General features: G+C 66.5%; 1 protein-coding gene across 1 annotated transcript; it reads right to left on the minus strand.

Annotated features, from left to right (window-relative positions):
• Window positions 1-360: 360 nt before the first annotated feature.
• On the minus strand, window positions 361-12,003 carry SEMA3B (semaphorin 3B). Its single transcript, XM_040076522.1, is given in 19 exon segments — window positions 361-465; window positions 467-802; window positions 886-1,025; window positions 1,104-1,159; window positions 1,271-1,428; window positions 1,527-1,568; window positions 1,741-1,832; window positions 1,914-2,133; window positions 2,241-2,385; window positions 2,470-2,539; window positions 2,617-2,731; window positions 2,825-2,970; window positions 3,290-3,409; window positions 3,498-3,591; window positions 3,666-3,785; window positions 3,873-3,935; window positions 4,017-4,174; window positions 5,013-5,140; window positions 11,855-12,003. Coding segments are annotated over 19 exon segments (2,457 nt in total).
• Window positions 12,004-14,862: the final 2,859 nt, after the last annotated feature.

Here is a 14,862-nt window from a genome sequence, read left to right on the forward strand (position 1 = left end):
CTGTAGCCCTTTTGGGACCCGAGCATGGGTCGCTCGCTGTCCTTTCCGTGGCGCCCTGCCGGGGGTGTGGGGGGCACTGCCTGGCCCCGCAGGTTTACATTCATCGTAACAGTCGTTAATAAATATTTCGGTGACTCTGCGACGCCGGCAGCCGGCTGGGTCCCCACCGGTGTCGGAGCCGGTGGCAAGGGCAGTCGGCAGCCCCTCGGGGGACCGCTCGGCCCGGCTGCCCTCCCGCGGCCCCGGAGCTGCGGCCCCCCGCCAGTGCCCACGCAGCGCTGCGGGCAGGGCGGCCGAGGCCGTGCCCCACCTGCGGCCCCGCTCCTAGGCAGAGCCCGGCGCCCGGGGCCGCCCCCCGGGTCACCAGGGGGATGCGCTGCGCGGCCCCCGCTCGGCCCGCGGCCCCTCGTGGGTGCGCCGGCGGCGGGCTCTGCGCGGCTCCTCGCCCTGCCCGCGGCCGGGGGGGGCCGGCGGGAGTGCGGGGCGCCGGCGGGGGTCTTCCCCGGCTCCAGAGCCTCTGGCAGACCTTGTCCGTGGCCCCCAGCGGCGGGCGCTCCACCAGCTGCAGGAAGTCCCGGTACCAAACCTTGCGGCCGGGGATCCCGGCGGCGAGCTGGGGGTCTCCGGCAGACGCCGCGCCCGTGGCCTGCCGGGCGCCGATCACCTCCAGGGAGAGCCGCAGCAGGGGCTGGGTGAAGCCGTGCTCGGTGGCGTGGCAGAGGTAGAGGCCGGCGTCGGCGCGCTGCACGCTGCGCAGCAGGACACCCCGCTCCGTCCGCACCACCCGCTCGTCCATCCGCACCTGCAGCAGCCGCGGGGATGGGCGGTCAGCTGGGCGCGGCACGGCACGGTCCCACCGGCGCTACCCGGCCAGGGAGAGCCTACCTCTCGCTGGGGATCATTCGGGGCGCGCTGGTGCGTCCAGAGGATGTGGGCTTGCAGGGATTTGGGGATGCACTCCAGAAAGACGGTGCTGCCCTCCACCCCGTAGAGTTGCTTCTGGGGCACGGTGTCCCGCCTGGGATCTGCGGGGGCACGGCCTGGCTGTCAGCCCCCCACCATGGCAGGGTTGGCCCCCAGGCTCTGGCCGGGTCCCAGCTCACCTTCAGAGCAAAGCACGTTGGGGTCACCGTTGCGGACGTCCTGCCGGCGGAAACGCCTGCGGGAAGGTGATGGAGGAGCGGGGGCTGCAGCAGCCTGACCTGTGCTCCTCACCGTGGCGTCGGGGCAGGGTGGCTGCCCCGGCACCACACCCTGGCATGTCACCTACCTCTTGGTGTTGGGCACGTAGCGGGTGCAGGTGTTGCCATCCCAGGCGCAATATGGGTCCCGGGCCAGGCAGCACTCGGCACAGGCTTTGCCATAGGCACCGCAGCGGTGCAGGGGCAGCTGGGCCAGCGCTGTGGCAGAGCCAGCGTAGAGCTGATGCTGGGGGAAGAGCAGAGCTAAGCACCCCCAGGCTGTGGCACACACAGGGCTAGGCACAGCCATGGTGGACACGGGAATGGCAGGGGGTTCCCCCTTACCCGCTTGGAGGAGAGCTGCAGGCTGGTGATGGGGGAGGCATCCTGTGGGCAGAGCACGAGCAGGAGTTAAGGGTGTGTGGGGGAACCTGGGTATGCAGCCTCCTGGCTCCCACATCCTGGCAGCTGGAGTGCCCTGGCACAATCCAGAGCACGGACAGCATATGGGGGTGCTGCGGGAAGTCTGACTGGTGGGATGTGAAACCCTGACCCTCACCTGGAACACCTGTAGCTCCTCTAGCAGCAGTGGCTCCATGCGGTGCCAGCTCTCCTTGGGCACTGAGACCACCTTCAGCACTGTGCCCACATCTGCAGGCAGGGAGGAGTGAGTCCCAGCCCCAGCATCCCCCCGCTCTCCCTTACTGCCCCATCCCTAGGGTCATTACATGCCTGTGCCAATGAAGAGGACATCATAGTGGCCATCAGCAGCGGTGACACGGTCCACAGCGATGCGGGTGAAAGTGTAGGGTACGGTGGCTTGCAGGAAGAGGGGGCGCTGGCCATGGGGCAAGACAGGGTTATACATCAGCGGGTGGTGACGGGCAAACTGGATCACCTCGTCTGGAAAGTCCTTGGTGGAGCCAAAGGTGCCGAAGGTTTTGCTGGGGCACTGCAGGGAGACAGCACTGGCTAAGCAGGGTCTCACACCCCGCTGCCCCCAGCCCACGTGTGGCATCCCACTGGTGGCACCAGCCGGGACACCCCTACACCACGTACCATGCCTGGGCGGGGGTATGGCACACGCCCCTGGTATGACACCCACTGGTAGTTGGGACCTTCCTTGTGTGCAAAGGGGCCCAGGAAAGCCCGGCGGATGTCAGCCATGGTGTAGACACAGACAGCCGAGCCTTGGAAAACAGAGCTGGTGGGAGAGAGAGGGGAAAGATGTGAGGGGGCAAGGGGGGCACCGCTGGGTATGTGCAGGGTACTGGGGAGGGGGCTTAACCTGGAGGTGGAGAAGATGGCATAGACCAGAGGGTTGCGCTTGTCTCTTGTCTGCAACAGGAAAACATCTCCTACAAGCAGGGAAGGCATCAGTGCTGCCAGTGTTGCCCGCAGCCACACCGGTGGGATCACATCCCTGATTACTCACGGAGCTCGTCAAAGTAGGTGTCTGCCCCGTCAGGTCCTGGCACAGCACAGACGAGCCGAGCCTTCAGGAACGTTGTCCACTTGTTCACCAGGCTGCGCTGCCCGCCCATGTCGTTCTGCCAGGGAAAGGAGGACGCCGGTGTCAGCAGCAGCAGGTGGCACCCCTGGACACCCTGGCCCCCAGCCCACCTGCCCGTGGGTGCTCTCACCCGGCAGATTTGGCCAATGCGGGCGAAGCTGGTCTTGCCCAGCCCCTGCTGCCGTTCAACCGCCATCTCACGGAAGAAGAAGTAGATCTTGTCATCGTCGGGGTCCTCACTCTCTGGCACCCAAAAAACGGCCACGAACTTGGGCTCTATGGACAGAGAGGGGTGGTGCTTCCAATGCTTCCACTAGCTCTGCTCCCCAGGGACCCTGGAACACCTGTTGGGGTCCCAGGGGAGGGCGCAACCCTCCCCAGCTGCAGAGCAGAGGCAGAGTGAGGATGGGACTCCACCAGACATTGGGGGCCTCGAGGGGACACAGGGACCCCTGAAATCACCCTCTGGAGGCAGTGAAGGACAGCGTCCATCTGAGCCTGAAGGAGTCATTGCCCTGATGCCTCCAGGCAGCAGCACTGCTGTGCCAGGGTGCCAGTGCCCCCACTCCCCACCCTCCCAGTCCCCAGCACTGACCGTTGAGCCAGCGAGAATCATGCTGCTCCGTGCGGATGGAGGGACGCCGGCCCAGGCTGCGGAAGATGGTAAAGTCACGGCCCATCAGATCGGTGGCCACCCCAGAGTAGAGCTCCTCGCCTGGCAGGCACCGAGGGAAGCGTTATAGGGGATCCCCCGGCACCGCTGTGCCACGCTGCACCCAGTACCAGGCTGAGAATGCCCTTACCCACAAGGACAGAGGCAGCTGTATGCCGGGGGTCATACGGGCTCTTCCCCTTGCCATCCTCAGTGTGGTGGAGGTCCAGCTTGAAAACAGGCTCCTGGAGAGGGGTAAGGACGGGAGGTGGGCAGGTGGCAGCAGCTGGAGGCTGTGGTGGTGCCGGGGGAGGCTCACTTCTGCGTGCTGGCCAGCCTCGACGAAGGCACACACTGGGTGGAAGGCACCAGTGCCACAGGCGTACAGGTGGGTCCGGTTGTAGGGGTGCAGGATCTTCACAAAGTTCATGCACTCAGCCTGGGGATGGAGGCAATGAAGGGTGAGAGACTGCTGGGGCAGATCCTGGCGCAGTCCTGGCATCCCACAACGTGCCCCATCACTCACAGTGATGTCCTTGCCGGCCCAGTTGCATTCTTCCCTCCACTCCACGGGAGCTGGCCAGTAGATCTGCAGGTGGAAGAGGGGACGGTCACAGCACTCGGTGCACCCAGCACTGCCTCACCAGCATGTTCCCCCCTGCCCCGTTACCTTCCTGTCCCGCTGGCTGATGTCATCCAGGGCCAAAGAGAGGAGGTGGTTCTGGGCACCCACGAAGAGACGGCCACGCTCCTCGTCCAGCAGCAGGGCCTCGTAGCAGCAGGAGTGCTCCAGCGAGAAGAGGCGCAGCCCATGGCGAGCTCGCAGCTCTGCCGGGACCCGCCGGCACTGCTCAGCCCGGCCCCGCCACTGCCTGTCCATCTCCACTGCCCCCGACACGCTCCGAGGCAGCCTGGGCCACAGCCCCCTGCCATGCCATCCCCTCCCCCAAACCCGTCCCACTGGCTTGACTAGGTTCACCGAGCCCTTGCCTGCCCAGCATTCATCCCCATGCCAGCCCCACACCCATCCCTGTGTGCCCCGAGACTCATCCTCAGACTGCCCAGCAATGATTCCCACGCCCCTCGGCACCCACCTCCGCACCGCTCCCCCGGCGGCAGGGGAGAAGGCCATTCCCTGCCCCGCGGAGCTAATCCCACCGTGGCGGGAACAAACAGCCCTTTGTCAGCCCGGGAGGAGAGCTCTTGCCGAGACCCGCTGCTGGACAAAGCCCCCTGCGCCGTGCCGGAGCCCATGGAGTGGCCGTCGGGACACGGCACCAGCTCTCCAGCTGGCACGACATTCCCAACAGGTCTGTCACAGCTGTGGATAGGGAGTGCCACCACGGTGCACACAGGGATAAGGGGCGTCTGAGCCAGCACATGCCGAGGTCCCAAGCACAGACGTGACCCCAAGGACAGGCAGGTGGCCCTGGAGGGGCTGGCATCAGGTAAGGAGCATGGCAGCCAGTACCAACACCTGATAGCCCTCGGGGAGGGAGGCAGCAGTGCTGGGGACGTGCCAGTGCTGGGGTTTTGCACCCCTCCCACCATGCTGCCCCCCAGGATACTCCCGTCCCTCGGGATGACGCTGGGTGCTGCTGACACGTAACCAGTGCACCCACACCTGAGCCCACGCCCCCTCACCCTGCCCGTGTCCCATGCTCACCGGGGAAGGACAGCTTGAGGCGGGGGGTGGCAGCGGGTGGGGGGCGGCCAGCGGTGAGGCCACGCAGCAGGAGCAGGAGCAGGAGCAGTGTGCGGCTCATGGCCGGGGTCTGGCTGCTGGCGCCGCGGCTGGGGCAGAGAAACAAGACCTCAGCTCGGGTTACAGCCCCCTCCCCACAGCCCCCAGACCACGATCCCTCCCCGATGCTGCCGACGGTGTCCGGAGAGCCCTGAGCATCGGCATAGGGCAACTCCAGGCCTGGCATGAGGGGATCCCCCACTGGGCTTGATCTGGCCGTTGGAGGGAATGTGAGCCAGACACATCCCTTCCTATTTTTAAGCCCCCATTAATCCAACTCCAAACATAATGGGCTTCGGAAACACCCCTCCTGCTCCTGCCCGTGGAGAGACAGAGGCAGCTCAGCCAAGCAGCATCCAGCCCTGCCCATGCCTGTCTGAGCCCATCAGCAGGAGCGTTCTGGGCTCTGCCCGTTCCTGCCTGCAAGCACAGAGCTGTCCCATAAGAATGGGGACAAGAACAGGGCAAGCACTGAAGTGGCAACCATCAGGTAGGGCACCCTGGGCAGTCAGTGGGCTCCTGAGTGCCGGGCAAGCTGTCCATGATGGTAGTCATGGTAGGTCCCATGCCTCAGTTTCCCCCACTGCTACAGCCCCACCGTTGGCCCCTGGCCTTTCTTGTACCACCATGCAAATGGGAGCAGGATCTGGGGGGAGTTCTGGCTAAGCAGGTGCCCCCAATACCCAGAGGGGCCCATGCCAGTGTGCCTGCCACTCCGATGGGCGCCCACCACGAGGTAAGGAAGTCCTCCTCCGGCTCTGGCAGCAGCACGCTCTCCCCATCACCGGGAGTGGGAGGTGATGGTTATCAGGGCACCGTGCCAGAACACAGAACCCACCTTGCCCCCTGGCCATGCTGCAGTGCCGTGTGCAAGGCACAAACTGACTTATGCCAGTCATCAGCTCCTGTGGGTTTCACCCCTGGCACAGCCACTGCGGCCTCACCGGGACACCAGTGACAATCAAAGCCCCAGCACAGCCCCGGGGCTCGGTGCAATCACTCCAGGCTCTGCTACCCTACCTGAGCCGGGAATCGGTGGATGCTGGCCCGGAGGGTCACATATCCATGGCATGGATCGGGGCTCCTGCGGGCAGGGCAGCCCCCTCCAGGCTGGCCGGTGGAGGTGAGCCCGGGGCGGGCAGCGGGCAGCGGACAGGGCCTGGCTGGGCGCAGTGCCGGGTGCCGCTGCCCGGTGTCCCGGCACGAAGGCGGTCGGCGCTAATGGCATTTACAGAGGCGCCGGGATGAGGCGCGGGACCCGCCGGGCTCTGGCAGCCCCGACGGCTGCTGCCAGCTCGGGCCGTGCCGGGGCACGGGGACCTCCCGCCTGCCCTCGCTTGCCGAGCGGCCGGGGCTGACCCCCGGGGCTCTGACTCGGCTGGCACGGGGGGCCGGGTGGGGGGAGGGCAGCAGCGGCAGCACCACGGACCCTCGGAGCCAACCCCGGCAGATCTAGCCCGTGAAACCCCCCGTACCAGCCCCGACGCCAGCCCTCCGGTGCCAGGAGGGACACGAACCCCGCCGCGAGCCCCCCGGTACCGGCACGGGCAGCCCCCACGACGGCAGCGCAGAGATCCCGTCCCGGGACACTCCCCGACCACCCCTGGACCCTGCCGGCCCCCCGGACCCCGGCACCCACCTGTGTCCCGGCTCGGCTCGGTCCGGCCCGGCCCGGCCCCGCCCGCCGCGTCCGCCGGGAGGGAGCGGGGCGGCCCCGCGGGGCGGGGCGGGGCGGGGCCGGGGGCGCGCACAGGGACACGCACACGTGTGTGAAAACACTCTCAAACAGACACGCGAGCACCCTCACACACACACACACACACTCACACACACACCCACGGCAACTCACACACACACACAGATCCCCGTGCTGACACCGCGGTGGCCCGGGGTGACACTCACGGGGATACCCACGGTGACACAGAGGGTCAGCAGAGCTGAGGATGCCAGGCTCAGCACACGTGTGGCACAGCACACTGGTGGCGGCGGGGCTACCTCCTCGCCTGCCCGGGTGTTGGGGCCGTGCCGGGGGTGCCGGGGCCGTACCGGGGGTTCGGGGGGCCGGTCCCGCGCCCCGCTCAGCTGCAGCCCAGATGTCTGGCCCGAGCCCAGCCCGGAGCAAACAAAATTCCTCCGCTGCCTCCCATTTTCCAGCTGCCGCTGCCAAGAATAGCAAGTGCCGAGCGGTGCCGGCAGCGGGGCCACGCGTGCCTCGGCGGGCAGGGCAGCGGCGGGGGGAACACGAGCTGCCTCGGGGGACACACCTGCCTTGTTCCCCCCGCGCCCCTGACTGTCCCTACCTGCGGCTGCAGGAGTCCAGGAAGGCAGGTCCAGAGCGGGTGGGGAGGCAGAGCGGCAGGCAGGCAGGGGGGCAGGCAGGTGCAGGGTGAGCGGGGAGGCGGCAGCGCGGGCAGAAGCGGGTGCGGGCAGGTGCAGGCAGCGGGTGCCAGCGGGCAGCGAGCGCAGGTGGGCTGGCAGGGAGTGCAGGCAGGCCAGCAGCGGGTGCAGGCAGGTCAGGTGCAGGTGCAGGCAGGCAGCTGGCACGGGCAGGCAGTGAGTTCAGCAGGAAGCCAGAGCCGTGCCAGGCAGGGTGCCCGGGAAATGCCCTTCTATCCCAGCGCCAGTAACCCTCGTGCTGCCAGCCCTGGTGCTCTGGCATGCTGGCAGGCTCTGTTCCGGCACCACCACTTGTTCTCCTGGCTGTGCCACAGTGCCGAGTGGCACCCTGCCCAGCCCAGCCCAGCTTTGTGGGCAGCGAGGAGGACAGAGACAGCGAGGGGACGGGTGGGGCAGGAGAGGAGGAGCTGGCACCGGTGCGGCAAGGGTTACTCTGCTGTAAGACTTTGTCCAGGCACCAGCAGGACTTTGGGCTGGGTGGCCCCCACACGGGCACGGCGTCTCTGTGCCTCCTGTCCCAGGATGGCGCTGAGATGGTGGGGACGGGGATGCCGTGCCCAGCCCTGCAGAGCGGGCACCTTCCTGCGCTATTCCAGCACCGTGCCTCAGTTTCCCTTCACCCAGTTGGGACTGTTCCAACTACCGCCACTCCCGGCAAGCGTGGCGAGGTGGCTAGGTGACGTCACCATCACCCCAGCCCCGGAGCCCTGAGGGGACCTTGCTGGCAGCGGCTCCGCCTGGAGAAACCATCAAGCGTCAGAAGGGCCGGGCTTCCATCCCGGAAAAAAACGGCGCGGGAGGGATGCGCCACGTCGGCCGCCGGCCACCCCTTCCCGCCCCACGGGGTGTTCCTGGCGAGCACCGGAGCCACCGGGCGCTGGCATGATGACGGTCCCCCATCTGGAACGGGCATCGCCACTGGCATCCCGCCCTGCTCCCCGCGCCCCGTGCCAGCCCGCGGAAGGTTTCACAGCCAGGTGCCGGTGGCCTGGCTCCCCGCCAGCGCGGGGGTGTCGCTGCCGACGGCACCAGCAGGTGCTGGAGCTTTCGCTCTTTGATCCCGTCCCTGCCGCCGGCAGATCCGCACCCAGGGATCGCTGCCTCGCCAAATCTCCCCCGGCGGTTCCGGCTCCGGCAAGCATCTGTAGCCCGGCCGGCAGCGCCCGAGCCCGCAGCGGTGTTAGCGGTAGGAAACGGCTCCTCTCCGCCTCCGCAGGGCTCCGGGGGCGGCACGGCAGCCGGCATCGCTCCTGCATCTCCCGTGCCGCGGGTGAGCCAGCAGGGCACGGCACCCACGCGTGCTATCGAATGGGTGACCAGGAGCACCGGCTGCTGGACACCCTGCATGTACGGAGGAGGGCTGGGACTGGCATCCGCTAGCCCTCAGGATGGGTACAAATCCTGCATCCCAAACGGGAATGGTACCTCACCAGAGGAAGCCTCGTGATTCTGTGGGGACCTGTGGGGTGACTCCCCCAAGGGTGCTACAGGGTGGTCCCCCGTGTCCCTGGGGCCTAGAGAGCTTCCCTCTGCCCTGGTGGAGCCATCATGGCTGAGGACATGGAAAACCCAAGGGTCACAGTGAGCTGTGCCATGACAGCTGGTGCCATAGGCATCCCTGTGACACATGGGCTTGGCATGGCACTGCTCTCCAGCCAAGAGATGGGTGTGTGCAGCAGGGTGGCCTCTGCCAGCACGGCCAGTGACACTGCCAACTTGTCAGCAGGGGAGGAGTGTAGCATCCTCACCCCAGCCTACACCCGTGACCCGGGCACAGGGATACGCTGCTCGAACTAGTATCACCTGGGTCTGGACACTCCAAAAAGCTGTGGACGGTTTGTGATGGCACTAAAGATGTGGCTTTAGGACTTATTTGGGAGTCCATCTGTGGCGATCCACATTTATAATGCTGGGCCATGGGATGACCTTGTGTAGCTACCACATTCCTGGTACAGGGGAAGGATGTGCCAGGCAGGGGATAAAGCCATGGCATCCCAAGTGAGCCAGTGTGAGGGCTTGGCTGGCAGCAAGCAAACGTGCCCGAGACAGCTGCATCCTTGTACCACAGCATGGCGGCAATGTCCCAGGGGGACACCAGCTCTAGGTTCACACCCTGTCTGTGGATACACCCACCCTGACCCTATGTCCACCCCCCATCATAGCATGCTGGTGAGACCCCAGCATGAGGGACCCCTGTGGCCCCAGTGCATTCCTGTCGGGATTAGGTACCGGCTCCCGGCAGTGCCATGCTGGTGTAGCCCAGCTAATCCCTTTTTAATTGTCCCACCCCTGTGCTGGACTGATCTGGGCTGCCCAGGGGATGGGGGTGTTGTGTGCACCCCAGTGCCTGAGCACCTGTGGGGTGCTGCCATCGTGTGTCCCTTCTGTGGGACCAAGCCATGGGGTACATGGTGAACCTTTGGGGTAGTGATGAAGAAGGGCATGTCCATCCTCCAGGTGCAGGACAGTGGCTTTTTGGAAAGGGAAAGGGAGGGATCCTGGTCTTACAGGATCCTATTCTCCTGACCCAAGGCCCTGGGACAGGCAGAGGGGCTATGTGCCCTGCACTGAAAACCACGGAAGCTCCTCAAAACCATACATGGGGCAGGAGCAGGACATCCAGGTTTTCTGCCACCGTCCAAGCATTCTCCCTGCCCCAGCAGGAGGGCAGTGGGAGATGCTGGCTGAGCCCCCCTGCCTGCTGTCCTGCTCATGTCCCTTTGGCCCTGCCCTGAGCCACACCAACCAGCGGCATCCAGCTCCTTAGGCTTTAAAAATAGACTGGTGTCCCTGCCATGGGGTCAGTAATTTTAGCCAGGGTGTGGCTTGTCGGGAAGCACGCGGATCCATTCATCTTCTCCTGCTGGCCCGGCTGCATCCACACCCAGGGCTGATGTCAGCCCCTCTCTGCCCACTTGCTCATCCCTGCCCCGGGGCAAAGCAGTACAGCCATGGCCACCTTGGGCACAGGCAACCTCTGGTGGGATGGTGAAGGTGGGGAAGTGAGGACAGGGGTGTCCAGCTGCCCCCTCCCAGCCTGCCTGCTTCCTATCTTGGGCATCTTGCCCCCGAAGCTGGTGGCACCGGGGAGCACAGCATTCCAGGGCACCCAGCAGCACCCAGACAGGCAGCCGTGGAGGAGTCCCGGCACCCTGCCCTCCTCTCTCACCCTTCTCCTCTCACCCTGGCCCCCCAACACAACAGGCACTTCAGATTGCCTCCCACGGTGCTCCCGGGTGGCTGTGCCGGCTGGGAAGGCTGCGGGGGCCGCCGCTGAGCATAATGGCACCATTGATGGCCGAGCCAGCGGCCCCGGCACGGCACAATGGGGCCTTGTCTGCTGGCCCGGCTCCCGCTCCTGCCCAGCCCCGTGCCCAGCCTCAGGGTGCCCCCTTCCCGATTGCTCGCAGCTCACCCAGGTGCCAGCCGGGGCAAACGGAGTCAGTGAGCGCTGTGAAGGAGCAGCAGGTGGGAGGCCGCCAGGTGAGCCCCCTTCCCATAAACCAGCGCCCAGGGAAGGGGCATTACTTGGGAAACTTCCCAGCATGGTGGTGCTCAGCCCTGCCAGCCCCGCTGGGACAGGGCTTAGGGGTTCCTGCTCAGCTGTGGGGTGACAGGAACAAGGAGGTGGTACATGCCCAACCACGCCTTCACCGCCCCCTCAGGACCGTGTCTGAGCCCGCTGGCACCCGGTACCCACTGCGGGGAGGCAGGGACCCCAGCGCTTCCCCAGGAGCTCCACTGTCCCAGTCCCCCAACGCCGTAGCCCCCCTCAATGGGCCATAGCCCCCCCCCCGGTGCCCCAAATCCACCATCTCACCTGCTATGGTGCGTGGGCTCTGCCAGAGCTCTCCTCCCTCCTCGCCTGGCGGGCAAGCTGGGGCTCTGGCTGCCGTCCGCTCTTTAAACCCCAAATCCCCGGTGCTGGGCGCCGGTCCCGCCAGCAGCGGGGGTGGAGGGAGGGGATGCAAAGCCCCGGTCCCTGCTCCCGGGGCCGGCACCAACAAAAGGCAACTGTGTCGTGTGTCCTCCCTCTGCACCCAACGACCTGGCTGGCCGCTTGGGAACAGCCCCCCTCGGGACCCCAGGGCTTTCTGGGGTGCTGCCACCCCCTCTGCCTGCACTGGAAAGGGAAGAGAGGTGCGAGCAAGCCTAGGAATCCCGATCACAGCCGCGGTACATCCCGATGTCCCCAAGCACCCGTTCCTGCCTGCTCGGTCCTGTTCCTGCCTTGGAGGAGTGCCCGGGTGAAGGCACTCATCACCATCCACTGCCTCATCTGCTCCTGCAAAGCCCAGCCCAGCAGGGCTGGAGGGAGGGGAAGGGGACGTGGCTGCTGCCATGGTGCCCATTTTGGGGCGACTCACCCCGTGGTACCCCCATAGCTGCCGTGGGGCCGGGTGGCTGCCTGTGAAGGATCCCCGTGGTCCGAAGGCCGAGCAGCCGGTGACGCCTCATTAATGTGGGGTAAATGTGTAACAAGTTCTCGGCTGGGCAGGGGCGGTTTGAGCCGCATGACTCCTCTCGGGGAAAGAATCCTGGGAACCGGGGATTTAGTGGCTCTGTCGCGGGAAGAGCCGCTCAGGGCGGGAGGGAGAAGGAAAGTCCGTCTTGTGGCCGGACAGGCTGGGGTGTCCCGTGCTGGCTGGACAGAACAGAGTGGGCAGCGTGCTAGGCTGGGCTGGGCACGAGCCCATTGCTGGAGGGAGAGGATGATCTCAGCCCGTCTGCCCTTCAAGAGGGCATGAGGTGAGAGAGCCAAGGGAGCAAGGCTCTGTTCAGCAGTGCCTGCCAGCATGGGAATCAATGGGCACCATTTTAATAAAAAAACAAAACAGGAAATTCCATCTGGAGGAAAGGGAATGTGTTTTTCTTCTGTGACAGTGGCCAGGTGCTGACACGGCCGTGCCAGAGGCTGCAGAGCATCCAGCCACGAGCATCTGTGCCCATGCAGCAGGCACCAGCTGAGCCGCTCCTGCCAGGGCTCTGCCAACACTGTGCCAGGCCCCAGCCTCCCTCCTGGCAGCCGTGACCATGCAGGTGGAGAGGGGCTGAAACACATGATCCTGGGATGTCAGTGCCGCCACAGAGCTGGGCTCTTGGCACGCTGTCCCACAACTGACAGTGGATCACTGTGCCGTGCCGTGTGGTGCCACGTGAAGCCCCAGGGCATCTCACAATGCTGAGCTCCATGGAAAGCACTGGGGTGGCCGGAGTCCTCAGGAAACGGGTGACACCCACTGGAGAGGTGCACGGCCAGGCAGCACTGCCACCACTTCCTACGGGATAGATTGAGGGACTGGGGCTGTGCCACAGAGGGGCAGGCAGAGCTCTGGGGTGCAGGTGGGGGGAGAGGGCTTGTTGGGACACAGATCTGGGGGGACGTGGGCTGGAGTCACACGGGTGTGACAAGGCAGTGGGTGCTGGGGAAGCCCCAGCGGGGCCAGGCTGGATGCAGGCAAGGGCAGGCAGGGTACGGGCAGTGGGCAGGGTGTGTGCAGGGTGCGGGTAGTGGGGCAGGCAGGCTGCAGGTAGGGGGCGGGCAGTTTGCAGGCAGTTAGCAGCAGGGTGTGGGCAAGGAGTGGGCAGTGGGCAGGCACGGGGTGGGCAGGGTGCGGGGAGCGGGCAGGGTGCGGGGAGCGGGCAGGGCGCGGCAGTGGGCGGAGTGTGGGCAGTGGGCGGGGAGTGGGCAGGGTGGGGGGAATGGGCGGGGAATGGGCGGGGTGTGGGCAGTGGGCAGCGGCAATGAAGAGTGGGCAGAGTGTGGGCAGTGGGCAGTGGGCAGGGTGTGGGCAGTGGATGGGCAGTGGGCAGTGGATGGGCAGTGGGCAGGGTGTGGGCAGTGGATGGGCAGTGGGTGGGCAGTGGGCAGTGCACAGTGGGCAGTGGATGGGCAGTGGATGGGCAGTGGGCAATGGGCAGTGGATGGGCAGTGGATGGGCAGTGCGCAGTGGATGGGCCGTGGATGGGCCGTGGATGGGCCGTGGATGGGCAGTGAGCAGTGCACAGCGAGCAGTGGATGGGCAGTGGGCAGTGCACAGTGGGCAGTGCACAGTAGGCAGTGGATGGGCAGTGGGCAGTGGATGAGCAGTGGGCAGTGGGTGGGCAGTGGGCAGTGGATGGGCAGTGGGCAGTGCACACTGGGCAGTGCACAGTGGGCAGTGGATGGGCAGTGGGCAGTGCACAGTGGGCAGTGCACAGCGGGCAGTGGATGGGCAGTGGGCAGTGGGCAGTGGATGGGCAGTGGGTGGGCAGTGGATGGGCAGTGGATGGGCAGTGGGTGCGCAGTGGGCAGTGGGTGCGCAGTGGGCAGTGGGTGCGCAGTGGGCAGTGGATGGGCGGTGGATGGGCAAGTGGATGGGCAGTGGGCAGTGCACACTGGGCAGTGCACAGTGGGCAGTGGATGGGCAGTGGGTGGGCAGTGGGCAGTGGGTGCGCAGTGGGCAGTGGATGGGCAGTGGGTGCGCAGTGGGCAGTGGGTGCGCAGTGGGCAGTGGATGGGCAGTGGATGGGCAGTGGGCAGTGCACAGTGGGCAGTGCACAGTGGGCAGTGGATGGGCAGTGGGCAGTGCACACTGGGCAGTGCACAGTGGGCAGTGGATGGGCAGTGGGTGCGCAGTGGGCAGTGGATGGGCAGTGGGCAGTGTACAGTGGGCAGTGGATGGGCAGTGGGTGCGCAGTGGGCAGTGGATGGGCAGTGGATGGGCAGTGGGTGCGCAGTGGGCAGTGGATGGGCAGTGGGTGCGCAGTGGGCAGTGGATGGGCAGTGGGCAGTGGATGGGCAGTGGATGGGCAGTGGGTGCGCAGTGGGCAGTGGATGGGCAGTGGGCAGTGGATGGGCAGTGGATGGGCAGTGGGTGCGCAGTGGGCAGTGGATGGGCAGTGGGTGCGCAGTGGGCAGTGGATGGGCAGTGGGCAGTGGATGGGCAGTGGATGGGCAGTGGGTGCGCAGTGGGCAGTGGATGGGCAGTGGGCAGTGGATGGGCAGTGGGCAGTGGATGGGCAGTGGATGGGCAGTGGGTGCGCAGTGGGCAGTGGATGGGCAGTGGATGGGCAGTGGGCAGTGGGTGCGCAGTGGGCAGTGGATGGGCAGTGGGTGCGCAGTGGGCAGTGGATGGGCAGTGGGCAGTGCACACTGGGCAGTGCACAGTGGGCAGTGGATGGGCAGTGGGTGGGCAGTGGGTGCGCAGTGGGCAGTGGATGGGCAGTGGGTGCGCAGTGGGCAGCGGGTGCGCAGTGCACAGCGTGCGGGCAGCGGGCGCGCATCGCGCAGGTCGCGGCTGTTCCGCCGGCTGCCGCCAGAGGGCGGTGGGGCACCGGCGCCGGCCGTGCGGCCCCGCCCCCGCGCTCCCGCCGCGCTCCCGGCGCTCCGGCG

This window comes from Hirundo rustica, chromosome 12, assembly GCF_015227805.2.
Source record: "Hirundo rustica isolate bHirRus1 chromosome 12, bHirRus1.pri.v3, whole genome shotgun sequence".
Classification (NCBI taxonomy): domain Eukaryota; kingdom Metazoa; phylum Chordata; class Aves; order Passeriformes; family Hirundinidae; genus Hirundo; species Hirundo rustica.